We start from the raw sequence: 23,361 nt of genomic DNA, 5'->3' as shown, positions 1-23,361 counted from the left end.
GCCGCGGCTCCTGATCAAGCATATACGGTAAATAATTGTTCCTGCAATTTTACTCCTTGTTTTGGCATTGAGTATCATTCTTATTAGCCACCACCTTCAACATACACAATTATGAGGCACAATAAGTTATCAGTGTGACTACAATGTTTTACGAGTGAAGCAAATTATGAGCCAAATTATCAGACTTCGCGATCATCTAACGTTGTGTGAACTGGTAAGGATCGTGATGTCATACTGGGTACCGGTGTATGTTTTCACTATCTTGAAGTCGCCATTAGCGCTTATCAAAGTACGCATATTGATTGATGCTTACTAAACGTTGTAGTAATACGTATGGTAGTTATCTGAGTCCCACCTCACAATAGATGATGACATACATTATTTACATTGCATGCTATGCATAAATTATTACATAAACCGTTAGAAACTGGATTATTAGCGCTTACTCGACATAAGCGCATCTTTATTTTAAGCGCATGCTTTTTATACTCGAATGAAGAGCTTGTGCGAAGGTTATTAGAAATCTAATTATGAGCTAGTTAGCTTGTACAGTGCAGGATAGCTAATATAGCTGGTGATATCCATCTGGAAATACTCTCTGGGCATGCTGTTACCTTGTCTGATCATGCTGAGAGAATGTGAGACATGGATGAGGTCCTTTTATTCCAAGTTCCTGGTCAATATGAATGTTTTTATAATAAATGAACTGTAAAATGAACTGTAACATAATAGTTTGATATAGATCCAGTTATAGGGTTGCCTGCTTGCCTTGCTTGCTCACTTTCTAGCCAGCTTGCGAGTCAGTTCTCATCACAGAAACATCCGGTTGCTGGGTTGGGCTCGAAATTACTGCTTTATAGGCGTATTCTTGAATATAAGTGTATAGAGCTCTGCTATTGACCCCCAAAGCGCATGCGCTAATAATCCAGTTTCTATACGGTAGGTTGAGTTATAGTACGTGTCAAATAACAAAGTAGTTAGTTTACATGTCAAAAACGTATAGCAGCAGCTGATCTATATGTTCCTTGGTTCATACTGTACTGTAATTGAAGGCTAGTGCTGTGATTTTTGGAATACCGACTATGTTCGATACATGCTATATTTACCGAATATTTATGGTCTAACATAGTCATAAGCATCTTCAGGATCAGTGTTAGCAGCCACACTAGTGTATGCCTCATTCTCTGTGGTGGGTATTGAGGGGTCATTGTCAGAACTCAACTGTCTCACTCCAACGTAGGCTTCATTTCTTATCTTATCCATTGCCACTTCTGCTGTCCCACTATCTTTAGTGGTACCATAGGCCTGGTTCGATATCGTGGGTGGATCATGTGATACAGCTGAGGGATCAATATAGTCGTAGGTTAACTGGGCCATTTGTGGTTGCTTGGTTGTGCCGTATGCTTCGTTTGTTTGCATGGTTACTTCATTTATCCCTCCCATTCCCTCATTCACGTAGTAGTCATCATCTGTTGTGATAACATCCTCATAGGCTTTGCTCTGAGTTAGGTTGCTGTTTGAGTCAGTTGATTCCTCGATGGTAGTATAGAGGGGCTCTTGAGTTGAAGGGACCTCTTTGCTAGAGCTAATTATTTGGGCAGTGTAGATGTCTTCATAGTGTCCACTATTGGTAGCTTGGTAGGTAACCACTTCTGAGAACATGATGTAATTGATAGTCTTAAAATAGAATGTATTTTACCTGATTGCTTGTGTTTTTTTTTCTTGTATATAAAAAACAACAATAGAATCAATATAATTGTTACAGCAATTGTTACTAAACCAACTGGTACTGCTATTCCCACATAAAGTCCAACATTGTCAGCTGTAGTAGGACCTGTTGTCATGCCTGAGGGTGTGGGTGAGGTGTGTAGGGTTGGGGTTGCTATAGCTGTGGTTGTAGGAGTTACAGTGGCTTCAGTTGTTCTTGGAGTTCTAGGACAGGCAACACTTGCTATAGAATTGTATCATATGGAGGTACCATTATGTTGTCATCAACTCACAAAGTGTTGCAGTGATGAGTGGAGCTAAGTTAGTGAAAGAGCTGAGAGTTTGTCCTGGACCGACTGGAAGTGGACATGTTAAACCACTATCAGTGATAACACCAGTAGCATACCAAACTGATTCATCCCTTCGATCTTCAGCAAACTGGATACCATCATTACCATTTTCCCTACTCTCTAGATAGAATCCGACCACATCTCCTGGTTGAACCTCAATCCTCTCACTCTCTAGTGGTACCCCAGTCACTATTCCTCTGTCATCAGTGTCAGGATCAGCCAGTGGAATGGATGGGAAATAGTTAGTACCTTGCATAGTGTAGCAGCCATCAGTGTCCATGGGTGAGGGGGAGTTGGGTCTCCACACTTGGAAGGAGATGGTATAAGGTTGCTCCTCAAAGTTTATAAAGCCACTGTTGTGCACAATAGCTCTCCACTCAGTCACCACTCCACAACAGTCAAACCTGTAGCTAGCAATGATGGCTTGGATTGGGTTGACCTGAAACCGTGGCTGTCCCACACCTCCTGGTCTGACAAAGTTTGGTAGATCCCTGTTACCATTGGTTGCACGAAGACATTGCTGAGCTTTAAAGGAACCATATTTAACAATGCACACTGAAACAGTTTTAGTCCACCTACCATTAGTCTGACAGTAGAGCAAAGCCAGTAAGTATAAATGATGTACATGTAGTGCTAGAAGAAGCTTGTACATACTTGTAGTAAGAATAATGGCAGCTTGTACGGTCACGCCAATAAGGCTTGGGGAAGTCCTACACGTGTTGTTTCAGTTCATTTCTCGGAAACCAAAATGTGTTATTATCTCTAGGGAAAAGTCTCTGCTTATTGAACTGTATAATAATAGTTCATTACTGGGTAGAGTAGAACTATAGCAACAGAACTTATGCATCTGATATATACTGCCATGTAGACCACGGCTTGTCTGCTTACACTGAATGTGGTGTTGGGTACACCGTGTAGGGGTAATTCGGTGGTGAGGGACGCAACTGTTTCGTGGTCTTCGTGGTTGAAACTCTAAGCAGGAATATCTTACTCACGAATGAATTAAGGTCACCTTTACAGTGCACACACAGCCATGAAATTATAACCCACGGACTGACTAAATATTGCTCAACCATGAATGTTTTGACCCCCAGAAGCTAACCCGCTATACGTTTATACATCTTAGTTAAATACCATGCAAATAGATTATGCAATATGCTGTATAACTCCTTTATTGTACACGGTCACTGTATCATGTCATCTAGAATGTTTTGCGAGTATCAAAACATATGCTCAATTTGCGAGGGTTGATCAATTTGCAACAAAAAAAATCACAAAACCCAAATTAGTACTGGTAAATACACACGATCCTTGCCAGAACGCAATAGTTAAATCGCCGAAGGTCAATATTTCTGCTGATTTGGCTCATTCGCAAAGGTTTTCACCACCAGTAATACGGTACCAATGTGTTCTAATTATGTGTCAGTACGTTAAATAGCAGTTATGATCATACGAGTACACCATTGCGGAAGATACATAAGCTTGGTCTGATTTATAATAGTCTTTGTACATAATTGTTCCTGCAATAATTATTACTCCTTTTTTTCTTGTTTTGGCTTAATTGCACAAGTATCATGCTTATTAGTCGCTAAGCCATCGACATACGTAATTATGAGGCACAATAACTTAATCAGTGTGTTACTGTATTACTACAATGTTTGATAAAGTACGCATAATTATTGATGCTCACTAAATATTGTGTAACACACGGTAGTTAATCTGAGTACCACATCACAACTGATGATGACATACATTATTTACATTGCACAATTCTATGCGTGCATAAATTATAGGTTGAGTTATAAATAACAAAGTACATAGTTAACACAAGTTAATCTATAATTATGTTTTTTGCTATACTGTAATTGAAGTCTACTGCATGCTGTGATCTTTTGGGTACCGACATTGTTCGATAGCTACATACAGAAAAAAGATATATATATGTTATGGTCTAACATAGTCATAAGCTTCTTCAGGATCAGTGTTAGCAGTCACACTAGTGTATGCCTCATTCTCTGTGGTGGGTATTGAGGGGTCATTGTCAGAACTCGACTGTCTCACTCCAACATAGGCTTCATTTCTTATCTTATCCATTGCCACTTCTGCTGTCCCACTGTTTTTAGTGGTACCATAGGCCTGGTTTAGTATCGTGGGTGGATCATGTGATACAGCTAAAGGATTGGCGATGTAGTTGCAGGTTAACTGAGCCATCTGTGGTTGCTTGGTTGTGCCGTATGCTTCGTTTGTTTTCATGGTTACTTCATTTATCCCTCCCATTCCCTCGTTCACGTAGTAGTCATTATCGGTTGTGATAACATCCTCATAGGCTTTGCTCTGAGTTAGGTTGCTGTTTGAGTCAGTTGATTCCTCGATGGTAGTATAGAGGTGCTCTTGAGTTGAAGGGACCTCTGTGCTAGAGCTAATTATCGGGGCAGTGTTGATGTCTTCATAGTTGCCGCTATTGGTAGCTTGGTAGGGAACCACTTCTGAAATAATGAAAACGTGATTTAATTGATAGTTTTTCAAATACCGTATTACTAGAATGTTTTGCGAGTATCAAGTAATTGGTTGATCAATGCGCAACAATAAAAACTGGTAAATACACACAATCCTTGCCAGAACACAATAGTTATATCACAAAAGTTCAATTTTTCTGCTCCGCAATGGCCCGCAAAATATTCTTGTAATACGGTACACTGTATCTTACTTGATTGCTTGTGTTGTTTAGCTCTTCTCTTGTGCATGACAAACAACAATAGAATCAATATAATTGTTACAGCAATCATTACTAGACCAACTGGTACTGCTATTCCCACATAGAGTCCAACATCGTCAGCTGCTGTAGTAGGATCTGAGTTACCGTCTGTTGTCATGCCAGGGGGTTGAGAGGGTGTGGGTGAGGTGTGTATGGTTGGTGGTGCTATAGTTGTTGTTGTAGAGGTTACCGTGACTTCAGTAAGACCTGGGTTGCGGTCTTGTGTCGTGTCAAGGGTTTGTGAGGGTGTGGGTGAGGTGTGTAGGGTTGGTGGTGCTATAGTTGTGGCTGTAGAGGGTACAGTGGCTTCAGTTGTCCTTGCAGTTGTTATAGGGCAGCCCGTGTTTACTATAAGGGTATAATTACCAGAAAATTGATCGTGTTGTAATGAACTCACAAACAGTTGCTGTGATGAGTGGAGCTAGGTTAGTAGAGGAACTGAGTAGACCAGATGTGCCGACAGGACACATGCAAGTTGCCTCAGGGCGAGGAGTCAGTGAACCAGTAGCAAACCAAACTGCCTCGTCAGTGTACGGACTTGTGTTGTTAAAATCTCTAGCAAACTGGATACCATCATCATCGTTTCTACTACTCTCCAGATAGAACCCGACCACATCTCCTGGTTGGACCTCAATCCTCTCACTCTCTAGTGGTACCCCAGTCACTATTCCTCTGTCAGCAGTGTCAGGATCAGACAGTGGAATGGATGGGAAATGGTTAGTGCCTTGCATAGTGTAGCAGCCATCAGTGTCCACGGGTGAGGGGGAGTTGGGTCTCCACACTTGGAAGGAAATGGTGTAAGGTTGATCCTGAAAGAACGCACCACCACTCCTCTCCACAAAGGCTCTCCATTGAGTCACAACTCCACAGCAGTCAAACTGGTAGCTAGTGACGATGGCTTGGATTGGGTTGACCTGAAACCGTGGCTCTCCCCCACCTCCTGGTCTGACAAAGTTTGGTAGATCCCTGTCACCATTAGTTGCACAAAGACATTTCTGAGCTTTAAAGGAACCATATTTAACGATGCGCACTGAAATAGTTTTAGTCCACCTACCATTAGTCTGACAGTAAAGCAAAGCCAGTAAGCAGATGATGTAGTGCATCTTATTCAACAACTCTCCTATCCTGTACTATAGCTACCGGTATATCATTTGTTTAATATATATACTCTTGTTGGTTTAGGCCTGCTGTTTTAACGTATTTGGCAGTCTTCATGTTTATTCTGAGTAGCCACACTTTCACTATAATGCATTGTATGATGTAAAAAAATGGTGGAATCCATGTACTATAATTGGCCAAAGCTATCTATAGCACACACGGTAAATTTGATTATGTAATATGCACTCTTTTAATTTTCTCACCTTTTCCACCAAAACTATATAGGAGCATCAATAGAAGAAGCTTGTACGGTCACACCAATTAAGGCTTGGGGAAGTCCTACACGTCACTTCCTACACATGTTGTTTGTATTTCTCAGACACTAAATTTTGTCAGTATGGTTTCCGTAGAAAAGGATCTGCTTATTGAACTGTGTGAGATATCATGTTTGTTTAGTTTGTTACTGGGCAGAATGGCAGTAGCAACAGAACTATGCATATATATACTGCCACCCACGGCTTCCATTCACTTTGCACGTCTGCTTATACTGAATGTGGTGCTGGGTATACACTGTGTATAGGGGTAATTTTCAGTAGGGGGATGGGGCGCAACATTTTCGTTGTTTTAGTGTTTGAAACTCTGAGCAGGAATATTTTACTCACGAATGAAGGTCACCTTTACCATGCACACACAGCCAGGAAATTATAACCCACGGACTGACTAAATATTGCTCGACCACGAATGTTTTGACCCTTGGAAATTACCCGGTATATGTTATACATAGCTTAGTTAAAATACTTGCAAAATAGATGTAGAAAATTATGCAATGCAGTACCAGGAGTGTGCATATGTTCGTAGCTCTTATTGCCCACGGTCATTGTAGCATGTCATACACAATCAAGAGTAGATCAGAGGAGGAATGCCAGTGTCAAAAGGTCACTAATTAGTCATAGGTTAACTGAGCCATTTGAGGTTGCTTAGTTGTGCCGTATGCTTCGTTTGTTGTCATGGTTACTTCATTTATCCCTCCCATTCCTTCGTTCACGTAGTAGTAGTCCTCTGTTGTAATAACATCCTCATAGACTTTGCTCTGAGTTAGGTTGCTGTTTGAGTCAGTTGATTCCTCGATGGTAGTATAGAGGGGCTCTTGAGTTGAAGGGACCTCTTTGCTAGAGCTAATTATTTGGGCAGTGTTGATGTCTTCATAATTGTGCTCACTATTGGTAGCTTGGTAGGCCACTTCTGAAATAAAATAATATGTATGTGTGTTTTTAAATGATGTTTAAGGTAGTTAAACAAGGTTAATCGATGTACTCCGCTTGCCCCGCCTACTGCATTATGTACTGCCCAGCATTTACGCGCATGCGTAATTATCTCTACACCTACCTCGTGCTCGATTATAGCTACCTGAGTTTAAAGATGTCTTCTCCCTCTGGTTCCATCTCTCCTACACCGAGGGACACATCCGCCGACCTGGTGGCCCTCAACGAAAGACTCTCCACCCTCGAGCAGGCCTTGGCTGCAGCTCAACAGACCCACCAGCCTCATCACCGTGAGTCCTACATTTACTGCCCACCCTGCCCTGCCCTCACCCATATTGCTTATAACAGCCTACACCCTACAATAACAACTTATAAAATACTGCCCCGCTCTGCCCCATACTATATATTGCCCTGCTATAATATACTGCCCCGCCCTGCCCTATGCCCACTCTATGCCCGCTCTGCTCTATAATGTACGGCTCTATAATATACTGCCCTGCTCTGCTCTCTATGCCTGCTCTATGCCCACTCTATGCCCACTCTATGCCCACCGCTCTGCTCTATAATGTACTGCTCTATAATATACTGCCCTGCTCTGCTCTCTATGCCCGCTCTATGCCCACTCTATGCCCACTCTATGCCCACCGCTCTGCTCTATAATGTACTGCTCTATAATATACTGCCCTACTCTGCTCTCTATGCCCGCTCTATGCCCACTCTATGCCCGCTCCATGCCCACCGCTCTGCTCTATAATGTACTGCTCTATAATATACTGCCCTACTCTGCTCTCTATGCCCGCTCTATGCCCACTCTATGCCCACCGCTCTGCTCTATAATATACTGCCCTGCTCTGCTCATACCGCCAACCTATCACTTGGCGAGCCCGCCCCCCCCCCCTGACGCACACTCGCCCACAGGTACCATAGACAGCGGAATGCCGTCCGCAGCCACCATTCACGCCCTTGGATTACCTACCTTCCAAGCTGACTCCTCCCCAACCCTGCTCCTGCCCCCCTCTGCCAGCATCCGACCCCCACCCCTGGTCCCCACCCACCCCACAGCGCCCCCACCTGCTCCGCTCCCACCTGCTCCCACTACCAACCCTCTCGCGGGCTTCCCGGACATTCCATCCATTCCCCCCAAACTACTCGACACGATCCTCTCCTGGCAGTACACGGACCTCTCGGAGCTGCTGCCCGATCAACTTCGCTCCAGCTCTTCGACCACAGACCCACAAATCGTCCTTTTCCCTCAGCGTAGCTGGGAAAGCCAGAAGAAACGAAAAAGGCAAATAATCGATATCGCCACATGGGTGCAGCTGTACAGTACCTACATCCTAATCCTCTCGTCCAGACACCCGCAAGCCTTACCCGAATTAATAGCATATCAATTATTTATCGTCAAGGCAGCCAAGAAATTCCGGTACCCCTCTTGGCTGTACTACGATACAGAGTACAGAAAATGGGCCGCCACAACTCACTGCCAAGAGTGGTCCACCATTAACACCCAGCTTTACTCCCTCGCCTTTACCGGACAAGGCAACCCTGTGTCGTGGTGCCCGATATGTCAGGTAGACGGAGGTAACCACACCTTTGACTGTCCACGGTACCCTATCCCCACTGATCCTCTCCCCCCACAACACCCACCGTCTCAACCCCGGTCCCTATTGCCACCCGCCCCCAAACGCCCCAGACCACCAGGGGACTACTGCATCAACTATAACATGTCCGGTGGAAACTGCAAATATGGCCTCTCTTGTCGCTACCCTCATAAGTGTTCAGTATGCGGCGTCCAAGGACACCCGAGAACCCACTGTCCCAACAAAAGCCACCAGTAGCTCCTGCCCGTAGCTCCTGCCCATACTATTAATTGTTGTGTTTCCCTCTGTGCTTACTTATTCATTATTGCTGCGTTTCTCATTACCCTCATTATCTTCATTATGCCTATTGCGTTACCCTTATCGCTTCATTATTATGCCATTTGCGTTATTATGCCATTTGCGTTGCCTCATTATTCATTATTGCTGCGTTTCTCATTACCCTCATTATCTTCATTATTATGCCTATTGCGTTACCCTTATCGCTTCATTATTATGCCATTTGCGTTGCCTCATTATTATTGCTTCACTTTGTGTTTCGGATTACCCCATTATTATGTGCCGTGATTATACACGTCCAACACGTTCAATGGTAATTAGTAAGCATGTTACGTAGTTTCACCCACACAGGGACGCCACTATACCCCTACACTCCCGACCTGCTCGCCCTTGCCTCTCACATCAACCCAGCACCGCCGCCCTTGCCTCCCCGCTTAGCCCTCATTACATCACCGCTCAACTACGATGCATGGCAACTCTGGCTAGATTATCACCCCGACCAACACTATGCATCGTACATACTACACGGCATCGCCCATGGCTTCCGGATAGGCTTTGACCACACTAACACCGCTCTCCGCTCAGCATCCACCAACCACCCATCGGCCATCGAGCACCCTGATATTATCAAAAAATCCCTCCTTGCCGAAACCGGCGCACAGCGACTCGTTGGCCCGCTTAACCCAACACTCTACCCATATGTCCACACAAGCAGCCTTGGCGCTATACCTAAAAAACACTCAGAAAAATGGCGACTGATATTGGACCTATCGCACCCCAAATCCCACAGCATTAACGACGGTATCTCCCGTCAGCTCTGCTCTCTGACATACACAAAAGTAGACTACATCATCCCACGAATCCTTTTGTCAGGACGCGACACACTGTTAGCTAAGATAGACATAGAAAATGCTTTCAGAAATGTTCCGATTCACCCTGATGACCGCCATCTGTTAGGGATGATGTGGGACAACCAGCTCTACATCGACACAACCTTGCCCTTTGGCCTACGCTCGGCCCCTAAGATATTTAACGCTGTAGCCGACGGGCTCCAATGGATTGCCCTAGAAAGAGGGGTTACAAATCTAGATCACTTCCTAGACGACTTTATCACCACAGGGAAACCCCACAGCCACGAATGCCAAACCAACCTCCAGCTGCTCGTCGATACCTGCAAGATTCTGAAATTACCTTTGGCCCTGCAAAAACTCGAGGGCCCTACCACATGCCTCACTTTCCTGGGTATCGAACTAGACACATCTCTCCTCCAGCTACGTCTCCCAGCAGAAAAACTGTCACGGCTCCAGCGTACACTAACCTCTTGGGCCGGACGAAGGTCATGTTTAAAACGTGACCTGCAATCGCTCGTAGGGCTCCTCCATGACGCTAGTATCGTCATTAAACCGGGTCGCACCTTCATTCGCCGCCTGGTCGACCTGCTGAAATCCTCTCACAACCGCCCCAGAGAAGCACACATCCGGCTAAACACCGAAGCAAGATCCGATATCCTCTGGTGGAAACAATTCATAGGTGATTGGAACGGGCTCTCCATGATGCGCAGCCACCAGCGGGAAAACCCTGAGATCATCCTCACTTCCGACGCCTCTGGGAATTGGGGCTGCGGCGCCTTCTGGAATGATCGCTGGTTCCAATATAAATGGTCCCACACTACATTAGGTCTCCACATCACTGCCAAAGAACTCCTACCGATTGTCTTTGCAGTGGCAGTCTGGGGCGCTCAATGGCAGGGAAAATCGATACTCTGCCGCTGCGACAACGAAGCCGTCGTAGCAATCATTAATACGGGAACAAGCAAAGATTGCGAAGCAATGCCCCTCATGCGCTGCCTGTTTTTCATAACTGCTAAGCATAATCTGCTCCTTACAGCCACTCATTTCCCTGGCTCAATCAACATTCTCGCCGACGCCCTGTCCAGGAATAACTTACAACTCTTTCTCTCCCTCTCACCACAGGCCCTCCCCAACCCGGATCCTATCCCCCCCGCCCTAATCGACCTGCTCACAATCTCCAGACTCGACTGGACATCCCCAGCCTGGAGCTCAATGTTCAACGCTACCTTCAAGCCGCCCTCGCCAAAAGCACCATCTCCTCCTACACAACAGCCCATCGCAGGTACCTCAACTTCTGCCATCGCTCTACTCACACCCCATACCCCACTACCGAAACTATCCTCACCCAATTTGTAGCTTTCCTAGGCACACAACACTTAAAGCACCAAACCATTAAATCATACCTATCCGGAATCAGGTATTACCACATTATAAACTCTCACGCAGACCCATTTACTACCGATATGCCAAAGCTCACATACGTACTCAAAGGCATCAAATCATCACAGTCCAAAGACCCCGCCTCAAAACCAAAAACACGTCTTCCCATCACACCCAAGATACTACAGGAGCTCCAGCTCGCTTTCCATAACCCCTCATTTGATAATGTAATGCTCTGGGCTGCCTCTCTGACATGTTTCTTTGGGTTTCTTCGATCTGGTGAGATAACTGTCCCATCGCCCTCTTGTTTCGACCCCGCGGCCCATCTCTGCTTGGCAGATATCTCTGTTAACGATGCACAGCAACCGTCCATTATTCGGCTGCACTTAAAGGCATCCAAAACAGACCCATTCAGACAAGGAGTCGATGTTCATGTTGGGCGCACCGGCAGCGCTCTTTGTCCCGTAGCAGCACTCCTTAACTACCTGGCCATTCGCGGTACAAATCCAGGCCTACTCTTCCATTACCAAGATGGCGCACTTCTCACAAAATGCAAATTTACCTCCTCCTTCCGTAAGGCTCTTTCATCACGGGGCATTGACAGTTCGCTGTACGCAGGCCACAGTTTTAGAATCGGCGCAGCCACGACTGCTTCACTGAACGGCGTCGAGGACTCCATGATTCAAACCCTCGGGCGATGGAAAAGCTCTGCATATATCACCTACGTTCGCACTCCCTCACAACTTCTAGCAGCGGTGTCTAAACGTATTTGTTCTTAGTCTGAGAATACTGACATTAGTTTGTGTCCATTATGATATGCTTTGCTATACTTACCTTTACGCAATCGATGTATTAATTCCTTGGGGGTAGGACATTCGTCCGATGGGCTATGACTGTTGGCTAGGCCACCTCTTTACCCCCAAGTACTTAATTAGGGGAGCATCATAATTATTAGAAACGCTTCATCATTATCTAATTAGCGAGGTTGCACCCCTCTAATTAATTAGAGGGGCTTCCTATCCATATTAACGGCCTTCAGTCATGGTCCGGCTCACCCTCCAAGGAGCGTTGCGGTAATGGGTAGCTGTACTCATCGATACCTAGAGTGACATAACTTCGTAGTGGTAATGGTATCTAATTGGGTGCATGGCTTGCATGTTTATTACTTGACGTACAGTAGATTAAATGATGTTTAAGGTAGTTAAACAAGGTTAATCGATGTACTCCGCTTGCCCCGCCTACTGCATTATGTACTGCCCAGCATTTACGCGCATGCGTAATTATCTCTACACCTACCTCGTGCTCGATTATAGCTACCTGAGTTTAAAGCCCCACACCCAACCCTCCCTTGGTTTCTATACATTTCTCTGTCAGTACGACATGACTGAGCCGTGGCTATGACTGTTGGCTAGGCCACCTCTTTACCCCCAAGTACTTAATTAGGGGAGCATCATAATTATTAGAAACGCTTCATCATTATCTAATTAGCGAGGTTGCACCCCTCTAATTAATTAGAGGGGCTTCCTATCCATATTAACGGCCTTCAGTCATGGTCCGGCTCACCCTCCAAGGAGCGTTGCGGTAATGGGTAGCTGTACTCATCGATACCTAGAGTGACATAACTTCGTAGTGGTAATGGTATCTAATTGGGTGCATGGCTTGCATGTTTATTACTTGACGTACAGTAGATTAATTGACACTCAAATACAGTGTATCTTACCTGATTGCTTGTGTTTTTTAGCTCTTCTCTTGTGAATAACGAACAACAATAGAATCAATATAACTGTTACAGTAATTGTTACTAAACCAACTGGTACTGCTATTCCCACATAGAGTCCAACATTGTCAGCTGCTGTAATAGGACCTGACCTGCCAGAGGGTGTGGGTGCTATAGCTGCAGTGGTTGGAGGGGTTACAGTGGCCTCAGTTGTCGTCCTTGGAGTTGTTATAGGACAGGCAACACTTGCTATAGAATTGTATAGTCTTTGTAAACGTATTTGCTATTGTTATAATTCTCATACACTTACAAACAGTTACAGTGATGAGTGGAGCTAGGTTAGTGAAAGAGCTGAGAGTTTGTCCTTTGCCGACTGGAAGTGGACATGTTAAACCACTATCAGTGATAACACCAGTAGCATTAGTATACCAAACGGATTCGTCCTCTCCATCTCTTGCAAACTGGATACCATCACCAGAATTTCCCCTACTCTCCAGATAGAACCCGACCACATCTCCTGGTTGGACCTCAATCCTCTCACTCTTTAGTGGTACCCCAGTCACTATTCCTCTGTCAGCTGTGCCGGGATCACCAAGTGAGATGGGTGAGAAATGGTTAGTGCCTTGCATAGTGTAGCAGCCATCAGTGTTCACACGTGAGGGGAAGTTGGGTCTCCACACTTGGAAGGAGATGGTATAAGGTTGCTCTTTAAAATGATCATCGCCACTTCCCTCCACAAAGGCTCTCCACTCAGTGACCACTCCACAGCAGTCGAACTTGTAGCTAGTAATGATGGCCTGGATTGGATTATCTTCAAATCGTGGTACGCTACTACCTCCTGGTCTGACAAAGTTTGGTAGTTGCCTGTCACCATTAGTTGTACGAAAACATTTCTGAGCTATAAAGGAACCATATTTAACAATACACACTGAAACAGTTTTAGTCCACCTACCATTAGTCTGACAGTAGAGCAAAGCCAGTAAGCAGATGATGTAGTGCATCTTATTCAACAACTCTCCTATACCTTTGAACTAGCTATGTCAGTAGCAGGAGTCTTATGAGCACTTGTCAATACATATGAAATGTGTGCAACAGTCGTTTTACTACAATAAAATTATACGTAGATAGAGATATTGCTAAGTTGGTTCAGTTCCAGTTTTTTAATTACATCAATCTTTCATGTTTATTGTGGATTGTCACACTTGCACTATGCATTTGATGTTGTCATTCATTTACACCAAACTGGTGTCACAATACTCTATATTTGATCCAATCCTATCTATAGGCACGTATACAGTAATACTTTTGTGATGCCAAATGAAGTCTCACAAGTGTGTACAACTAGCATGTCATGTTGTAATCATAGATTGCTATGATGTAATACTCTACAATGTGTTCTGCATGACTTTGCATGATCTCAGTTAGTCAAAGCTCCTAATGTAGTCATACGACTCAGTGTTAGCAGTCACACTATATAGTGTATATTCCTCCTTCTCTGTGGTAGGTATTGATGGATCATTGTCAGAATTCGACTGTCTCACTCCAACGTAGGCTTTATTTCTTATCATTGCTATTTCTGCTGTCCCATTCAAATTGCTAGCTTCAGTTGCAATGACACTTTCTTTATTGGTACCGTAGGCCTGGTTCAGTATCGTGGGTGGATCAGGTGATACAGCTAAAGGATTGGCAATATAGTCGTAGGTTAACTGGGCCATCTGTGGTTGCTTGGTTGTGTCGTATGCTTCGTTTGTTGTCATCTTTACTTCATTTATCCCTCCCATTCCTTCGTTCACGTAGTAGTCATCATCTGTTGTGATAACATCTCCACAGGCTTTGCTCTGAGTTAGGTTGCTGTTTGAGTCGGTTGATTCCTCGATGGTAGTATAGAGGGGCTCTTGAGTTGAAGGGACCTCTGTGCTAGAGCTAGTTATCGGGGCAGTGTTGATGTCTTCATCATACTGATTACTGGTAGCTTGGTAGGTAACCATTTCTGAAATAATGATATTTAACAGTCTTCAAACTTCTGAAATACGTATTATTATGTGTTGTAATTGACAGTCTTCAAGCAATGTATATCTTACCTAATTGCTTGTGTTTTTTAGCTCTTCTCTTGTGTATGACAAACAACGATAGAATCAATGTAATTGTTACAGCAATCATTACTAAACCAACTGGTACGGCTATTCCTCCAATATTGTCAGCTGCTGTAGTAGGACCTGAGTTGGCAGCTGTGGTTGTTGGGGTTGCAGTGGCTTTAGTTGTCCTTGGAGGGCAGCCTGTTTTTGCTATAAAAGAGTATAAATACCGTAAAATTGATTGTGTTGTAATGAACTCACAAATAGTTGCTGTGATGAGCGGAGCTAGGCTAGTGGAGGAATTGAGTAGACGAGATTTGCCGACAGGATACATGCAAGTTGCCTCAGGGCGAGGGGTCAGTAAACCAGTAGCAAACCAAACAGTCCATTGGTGTACGGACTTGTGTTGTCTCTATTGTCTTTATTTCTAGCAAACTGGATACCATCATTATTAGCTCTACTATTTTCCAGATAGAACCCGACCACATCTCCTGGTTGGACCTCAATCCTCTCACTCTCTAGTGGTACCCCAGTCACTATTCCTCTGTCAGCAGTGTCAGGATCAGACAGTGGAATGGATGGGAAATGGTTAGTGCCTTGCATCGTGTAGCAGCCATCAGTGTTCACGGGTGAGAGAGAGTTGGGTCTCCACACTTGGAAGAAGATGGTGTAAGCCTGATCATCAAAGTGTCCAGAACCACTGTTCTCCACAAGGGCTCTCCATTGAGTCACAACTCCACAGCAGTTGAACCTGTAGCTAGTGATGATGGCTTGGATTGGTTGGACTAGAAACCGTGGCACGCTATTGCCTCCTGGTCTGACAAAGTTTGGCAGATCCCTGTCACCATTAGTTGCACGAAGACATTGCTGAGCTGTAAAAAGAACCATCACACATCATATTTAAGATTTCACACTTAATCCACCTACCATTAGTCTGACAGTAGAGCAAAGCCAGTAAGCAAATGATGTAGTGCATCTTATTCAACAAACTCTTTTACTTGTACTAGCTATATCAGTAGCATGCAGAATCTGATGCACATTTACTACTAGTGTACTATAGTGTACGCATGTATTAGTAATGTGGACAATATCATTTTACCAGAAACCTCACAATATACGTTTTTGATTAATTTTGCCAATTAAATTTTATTTTGAGTAGCCAACACTTAATATATTGGGTGTTGTCATTTAGGCCAAAACTAGTATTGCAATTACCATAGCGCATATACGGTAAAGATCTTTACAAAATAATAAAGTCTCACAAGTATATAGCTGCATGTGTTAATTCTTATGCCCAGAAGACATTTCTGAGCTGTGTACGTTAGTGAGATTGATATTGACTCTTGTAATTTACTCACCTTTTCCATCAAAGCTAAATAGGAGCATCTATTAATAGAGCAAACTTGTACATACTTGTAGTAAGAATGAATGATTGTACGCACACGCCTATGTTTAAGGAAGAGTCTATATACACGTGTTTGCATTCTGTTGGTCTCCAGTTAAAGGTCTCTGCATATTGAACGATATAAGATCAGTTTGTCACTGGGAAGAGTAGTGTTATATAGAACTATGCTTCTGATACTGCCACAGTTGACCATGCACTGCTTCCATTTATGGTAGATCAGGCGTATATAGTACTGTTTCTTAGTTGTATTGAAAACCATAGGTCAGTGTGACTTCTGCACGACCACTAATTAACCTCGACAGACTCTTCGAGTTCTCAATACATGTACAACTAAGACTAACTGTAGTTCTCAATACAACTAAGACTAGTTCTCAATACAACTAAGACTAACTATAGTTCTCAAATACAACTAACTATAATACTAAAATTATATTTAGATTTTTACAAAGTAAAGTGTCACAAGTGTGTGCATGTACGTAGCTACGTATTTGTATGCCATGTACTCTAATGTGTTCTGTGCTCGGTTAGTAAGCTCCTAACGTAGTCATGATTATGTCTCAGTGTTACGTGTAGCAGTCACACTAGTGTATGCCTCATTCTCTGTGGTGGGTATTGAGGGGTAATTGTCGGAACTCAACTGTCTCACTCCAACGTAGGCTTTATTTCTTATCATTGGCACTTCTGTTGTCCCACTCAACCCGTTAGCGTCAGTTGCTATGACACTATCTTTAGTGGTGGTAACATCACCGTAAGCCGGGTTTAGTATCGTGGGTGGATCTGGATCATGTGATACAGCTGAATGATTGGCGACATAGTCATAGGTTAACTGGGCCATTTGTGCTTGCTTGGTTGTGTCATATGCTTTGTTTGTTGTCATGGTTACTTCATTTATCCCTTCCATTCCCTCGTTCACGTAGTAATCATCATCTGTTGTGATAACATCTCTATGAACTGTGCTCTGAGTTAGGTTGCTGTTTGAGTCAGTTGATTCCTCGATGGTAGTATAGAGGGGCTCTTGAGTTGAAGGGACCTCTGTACTAGAGCTAGTTATCGGGGCAGTGTCGATGTATTCATAGTTCCCGCTATTGGTATCTTGGTAGGTAACCACTTCTGAAATAATGAGGAGTATAATTATGTGTTTTATTTGATAGTCTACAAGGTACCTTACCTGATTGCTTGTGTTTATTAGCTCTCTTTGTATGATAAACAACAATAGAATCATTATAATTGTTACTATGGCCAATCAAAGGTCTTCTTAGCTACTGTTAATTTTTCTGCTGAGGGCTCTGGAGCCAAATAGTGAAAATGTGCACTTGCAACAATTTCCCTCTATACGGATGTGCATGTGCTGTGTTTTGTCAGATTCATGTACGTACGTGTACTCCTGATTTTGTGTGCGGTGTGTGATGTCCTTGAATAATGCATGGTTATACTTTGTACCTTTCAGTTAACAATTCACTTTATATCAATAGTAAATATAGCTACAGGTAGATTGTACGTATACAAGATGCTTGTATAAACGTGATATAGAGTTTGCTTGCTAATTAGTATTAAGTTTAGGCAGTAATAAGTTTCAAGTTCATTCTCATGCAGTCACACTATGGACTGTACTGTATGCCTCATTCTCTGTGGTGGGTATTGAGGGGTCATTGTCAGAACTCGACTGTCTTACTCCAACGTAGGCTTCATTTCTTGTCATTGTCACTTCTGCTGTTGCACTCAACTTGTTAGCATCAGTTGCTATGACACTATCTTTAGTGATGGTAACATTACCGTAAGCCGGGTTTAGTATCGTGGGTGGATCATGTGATACAGCTGAAGGATTGGCAATATAGTCGTAGGTAACTTAGCCATTTGTGGTTGCTTGGTTGTGCCGTATGCTTCGTTTGTTGTCATGGTTACTTCATTTATCCCTCCCATTCCCTCGTTCACGTAGTAATCATCTCCTGTTACAGAATCCTCTGTTAGTCTTCCGTACGCTTCATTCCTGACAGTCACTGGTCCATCACATTCCATTGCGGTCTTGTTATTATCAACTGCACACTCTAATTCTGTATTAGTCTTTGAGACTTCAATACTTTCAAACATTCCGTAAGCTTCGTTTAACGCTGTTCGTAGACCTGATTCAGGTGTAACTTTCAATTTTGCTGTAACAATTTCGGGATTATTTGTACGTACAGAAATGTGGCTATAGTCACTTGTCGACTCTATGCAACTGTAGAGGGGCTCTTCAGTTGGGACTAGCTCTGTTACTCTTGTTGCTGTGCTCACCGACCGTTCAAGCTTGTCATCTGTTGAATGTGTGGGAGGGGCCAGAGATTAATTTTAGAGTATGTTACAATTCCAATCTACACGCTCTTGGAAAAACATTTATAGGCCCTATAATTCCAAATAAGAAAGTTTGTTTTCACAGTTTAGGGTATGACTGTTTAATTGTCTAGAATTCTAGTTACGTGTGTATTTGCATGTGAGTATAATTATGTATGAAAGGGTCTCACAAAAATGCTTAACAAAAACCCCTCAGACTGTGGCTACTGTAACAGCTCACTGTTTATGACAGCTCACCGTTTATGTGACTCTTTTCCACACTTGGTCTCTTGTTCTTCTTTATCCTAATAACCACAGCCAGTAGAACCACAATTATAGTCGTAGCTAGGACCATAATCAGTATCAAAGCGGTCACAAACCCTGTCACCACGCTAGTGGTATCTAGTGCGGCAGGAGGGGGTGTGTTCTCAGTAAGGGGGGTGGTTGTGGGCGATACTGTCATTATGTCTGTGCTTACTTTGGGAGAGAAAAATAAATCATTTAGAAAACAAATACGTACGTACTTGACTCACAAACAGTTGCTGTAGTGACAGGAAATATAATGTGTGGTTCATCAGTGAAGGATGTGACTTGTGTGAGGGAGGTGGTTGTGGTTGAAGGTTCCGGTGTCATTATGTCTGGTTCATCAGTGAGGGATGTGACTTGTGTGACTTGTGTGAGGGGGGCGATTGAGGTTGAAGGTGCAGGTGTCATTATTACTGAGTGTGGACAGTCTTTACTCACTTCGGAGAGAAACAAAATCAGTTAGAAAATACGTACATAATAAAATTATGACTCACCAATAGTTGCTGTAATGAATGGAGCCAGGTTAGTGGAAGAATTGAGATAACGTTGTGGGTGGGCTGGAAATGGGCAAGCTGGTGTCTGAAGCGTAACTTTGTCATTAGCAGCATACCTAACATCTTCGTTTTCGTAGTTAGAATCATTAGCAAACTCGATGTTACCAATCTGGATATTCGTGAGTAAGAACCCGACCACATCTCATGGTTGGACCTCAATCCTCTCACTCTCCATCGTGACCCCAACCAATATTCCTCTGTCAGCAGAGACAGAATTGGTCGGTGGTAAAGGAAAGAGTTCGAAAATGTTAAAGCCGATCAAGATGTAGCAGCCATCAGTGACAAGAGAGAGTCTCCACACGCTGAAAAGGATCTGATACGAGTCATTTTGACTGTTATTACTGTTGTGTACGAAGGCTCTCCACTCCGTGACTATACTCCACAACAGTTAAACTTGTAGCTAATGATGATGGCCTGGGTGGTAAAGAACGGAGCTCCTGGTATCATGTGATCTGGAGGACCGCTACTACTATTACTGGTCAGAAGACAATCTCCTTGGGCTGAATGACAATGGCAAAATACAATTAAGTGTTCAGACATAGGTATATCATACGTAGCTAGGAGAATTCTGCAAATGATTGAGGTATAGCATACAAAAGTTCTGTATTTTTGTGTGTTGTACACCATTCTATTGTGTATACTCACCATTAATTTTTTGCAATGATCCAAGAACAAGGAGCAATAAGACGGCCACTGTCGATACCATGTTCATCGTGATAGCTTTTCCTTATGGCCACTTAGTGATTTACTGTCAATTTTGTAATTTCGTGCAATCCATGCATGCCGGATCTCTGGTACTCGTGATTTGTTTGTTATTTCACAGTTAGTTGGAATGCTTTGAATGGAATCAAAAATTATACAGTTTGGGGGTGCATGTTGGGTTAACCCTGATATGTGCTAGATTAATTCGTATCCAAGTGGGCATAACAGTTACTAAAATTTAATGTTGAGTATGTAAGACTGTTCATGCATGTCTATTACATGGTCAACTATACACACCCAGAACGCACCTTACAACTCCCTGTATACATTAGTGCCTTTTCGGTTATAGGTGAGGATTTCAAGAAGATCTAACAGCTAAAGTTTAAAATCACACACACCCACACACACTATACAGGTGGAAGGCAGACATCGAAAGCTCATAGTGCAACTGAAGAGTGTCCTCACTAGCAATGTCTCCTCTAGTGAAGAGTGCTCTGGAGTGTTGGAGTATTTCCTGGACAAACTGACCCAGTCTCACATCACCCCAAGAAAGTTGGCATTGAAGGTAACTAAGGATATAACTACTCTGTGTACAAATGTGGACTCCCTGGAATGAGGTCATTTCTTATTCAGTTAGGGCACTTCACCAAGTCCCAAGTTCTAACTCAATAATAATAATCACACAGATTACCAAGACACTTTTAATATAGGGCCCAAAAGTGTCTACATTTACAAGTATTAATTTACGCACTATTAATTTAGAGAAATGTTTAACATAGCGTAGTTTTTACTTTGTACATTTTTTCTTCCAATTAACGCTTTTTACTATGTTACTTAGACTCTCCTATTGTATTATGTAGACAATTCACTCTCTTTTTCCCCACAGGCGCTTCGTGACATTCTAGCTGGCAGCCATGGTGGTTCAGTGAGCAGGTCGGGAAGTCAATCCGAAGACACTGAAGATGAAGATCGGTCCTCCTTCCCGGCGGAGAATATGGAACAAGAAGACTGGCTCACAGAGAGCCTGCCGAACCTCACTCACTTCACCACCATTTTACCTCGTATCTACCCCCTAATTTTGAGGGCATGTCTCGTGGAAACCAATCTAAAAGCCCTCCAGGGGTACATAAATTTCCTCACTCAGTACCCCCCTCACGAGAAACTGTACCAGTCTGCGGTCGAGATGTCACGAGTTATGGTTGACCGATTTCCTACAGTTCGTAAACTCTTTGCCGATGGAGATTCGATTGACAGTTTGTCCACATTCAGATCAGTACTGGGCATGCTCAGACATGCCTTTGAAGAAGCTCTTGAGTCGCAAACATCACCTGAACTATCCGGAAGCAGTGATTTCTTGCTCATCAATTTCCCAAACGTTGGTAGGAAAGGAATCATCCATTTGGCTCTAGTTGAAGCAATTTTCCTCTTTATTTCCTGCAAAATCGCCCAAAGAAGCAACCCAGCCGATTTCAAGTACTTCACTGAATTGTGGTTTCCGTCGAACAATATAAAGAACCCTGAGGCCTTTACCGTAGAGACTAAAGAACCTGTACCTCTTCCTCCAGTGTCTGTATTGCCACAAATGCTCTTCTCAACCGAGTCAAAGGTTTTGGACGCCGTTATTAGCCTCGCTACTCCTTTGCAACTTTGTTCATTTATACAGCAGTTTGGTTGTCGTAGTGAGAGTGTTGAAAAATCCCTGAGGAGATTGGACGAGTGTTGTGCTGACAGAGAAACAGCTGTTACTTTGCGAAGGTCTATAAACGATCCTATACAAGTTGCCAACTCTATCGAGGTGCATTTTTTGAGAGGAATCGAAGCTGGAAAAGCATTCCACACGTACCTACAAGGACTCTCCGATATTCCTCCAACTGACTTACCATCGAATGTTACCGCCATTTTAGAAGCTGACGATGAGAAATCTGTTCCCTCTAAAATCTCCAAGGAGGAAGAACCCTTACCTTTGTATACAAGTGTGGTCGAGCTTGGAAAGATTTCAGCCGAGAAGATGGAGCAATACCTTTTGAACATCTTTACTCCAACTCTGTCACAAACAGACTTAGCAGCGGAGGATATCCAACAAGAAATTGAAACGGGGCTCAAGAAGCTCATCTTCGCTACACGTAAACTGACTTCTAGCGAGCTCCAGGCATCCAAAGATTCTATTAATGCCGAGATCAGCACTCTTGTTACTGCCCTACACAAACTACTGACAGGGGGTGGTGTTCGGAGACAATTTCTCGAGGGGATGATAAAAAATCAATTCTCGCTCAGTCTCCTTCGAATGCTCACAAAACTGTACACTCTGACGCAATTAGAAGATCTATTTCAGTCAATAATCAAACAAATCATGAATTTGCTCGAGTCGAAACGAATGTCAAGTATATCTGGCCTGAGTGTATTCCGCAGTGTAGTGTTGGGATGTGCAGAGCAGCTGGGCATTACAAGAGACACACCTGACGATCCTCTACCGTTCTCTGATCTCACTAGTACGGTAAAGAACGCATGCGTTGAAGTTAAGGCCTCAGTTGACCCGTTTGAAAAGGAGGAAGCACTCGTGAAAATGGCTAGCGATGTCGTTCAGAGTGGATGCTTTGCTCTTGTGGAAGACATCTTAAGCACGGTTGCAAAGAGAGCTATTGCGCTTGGAATGGAGACGAGATGTATATCCTTTCTACAGAAGATAAAAATAGCTACTTCTACCGTACAAGCTCCTCTCATCCTGCAATGCTTTCCGGGACTGCTATCAAAGAAAGGATATGAGTGTGAGAAAGATGACCTTAATATTATGGAAGTGAATGAACAGAGCATGAATATGGTTGTCATTGGAGATCTGTCTGGGCTTTTTGTTGATTGGCTGGAGATTTTGGACCCACAGGTACGTTTGTCACATGACTGTATTGTGTATAGGTACATGCATACAGTGCACTGTGCATGTAGAACATCAGCTATAGTGTTTACATGACTTTCTGCATGTAGCATAACTATAATAGATATGCACTCCCCTCCTGTCAG

At 43.4% G+C, this 23,361-nt stretch overlaps 5 protein-coding genes across 6 annotated transcripts in view; 2 read left to right on the top strand and 3 right to left on the bottom strand.

The window, feature by feature from the left end:
• Positions 1 to 23,361, top strand: part of LOC135351292 (integrator complex subunit 1-like) — a 62,107-nt gene that overhangs the window by 30,697 nt on the left and 8,049 nt on the right. Inside the window, exons 14-15 of the mRNA XM_064550263.1 lie at positions 20,762 to 20,911; positions 21,233 to 23,224. Of these exons, the coding sequence (XP_064406333.1) occupies positions 20,762 to 20,911; positions 21,233 to 23,224 (2,142 nt within the window). The remainder of the gene's footprint in view (positions 1 to 20,761; positions 20,912 to 21,232; positions 23,225 to 23,361) is intronic.
• LOC135351387 (mucin-2-like) lies at positions 1,114 to 2,776 on the bottom strand. Its single transcript, XM_064550372.1, has 4 exons — positions 2,637 to 2,776; positions 2,001 to 2,582; positions 1,781 to 1,951; positions 1,114 to 1,652 (listed from the first exon to the last, which is right to left on the bottom strand). The coding sequence occupies exons 1-4, from the start codon at positions 2,707 to 2,709 to the stop codon at positions 1,114 to 1,116; spliced, it is 1,365 nt and encodes a 454-aa protein (XP_064406442.1). The 5' UTR covers positions 2,710 to 2,776.
• Positions 3,788 to 6,179, bottom strand: LOC135351296 (mucin-2-like). The gene is made up of 4 exons (XM_064550266.1): positions 5,867 to 6,179; positions 5,210 to 5,812; positions 4,765 to 5,160; positions 3,788 to 4,543 (listed from the first exon to the last, which is right to left on the bottom strand). Exons 1-4 carry the CDS (start codon positions 5,913 to 5,915, stop codon positions 4,002 to 4,004), a joined length of 1,590 nt encoding a protein of 529 aa, XP_064406336.1. The 5' UTR covers positions 5,916 to 6,179; the 3' UTR covers positions 3,788 to 4,001.
• Positions 7,188 to 11,401, top strand: LOC135351293 (uncharacterized). Its single transcript, XM_064550264.1, has 2 exons — positions 7,188 to 7,462; positions 9,401 to 11,401. The coding sequence occupies exons 1-2, from the start codon at positions 7,219 to 7,221 to the stop codon at positions 11,254 to 11,256; spliced, it is 2,100 nt and encodes a 699-aa protein (XP_064406334.1). The 5' UTR covers positions 7,188 to 7,218; the 3' UTR covers positions 11,257 to 11,401.
• LOC135351300 (mucin-2-like) lies at positions 17,964 to 20,381 on the bottom strand. 2 transcript variants are annotated; one of them, XM_064550272.1, is made up of 5 exons: positions 20,290 to 20,381; positions 19,585 to 20,144; positions 19,318 to 19,527; positions 19,043 to 19,261; positions 17,964 to 18,768 (listed from the first exon to the last, which is right to left on the bottom strand). In XM_064550272.1, the coding sequence occupies exons 3-5, from the start codon at positions 19,496 to 19,498 to the stop codon at positions 18,263 to 18,265; spliced, it is 906 nt and encodes a 301-aa protein (XP_064406342.1). In that variant the 5' UTR covers positions 19,499 to 19,527; positions 19,585 to 20,144; positions 20,290 to 20,381; the 3' UTR covers positions 17,964 to 18,262. The 2 variants fall into 2 exon arrangements, with proteins under 2 accessions (XP_064406342.1, XP_064406343.1); XM_064550273.1 differs by lacking the exon at positions 20,290 to 20,381 and having other exon boundaries at positions 19,318 to 20,189.

This window comes from Halichondria panicea, chromosome 17 (assembly GCF_963675165.1).
Source record: "Halichondria panicea chromosome 17, odHalPani1.1, whole genome shotgun sequence".
Taxonomy (NCBI): Eukaryota; Metazoa; Porifera; class Demospongiae; order Suberitida; family Halichondriidae; genus Halichondria; species Halichondria panicea.
Note: the sequence above shows the minus strand (reverse complement) of the source record. Positions and strands in the feature narration are given on the sequence as shown.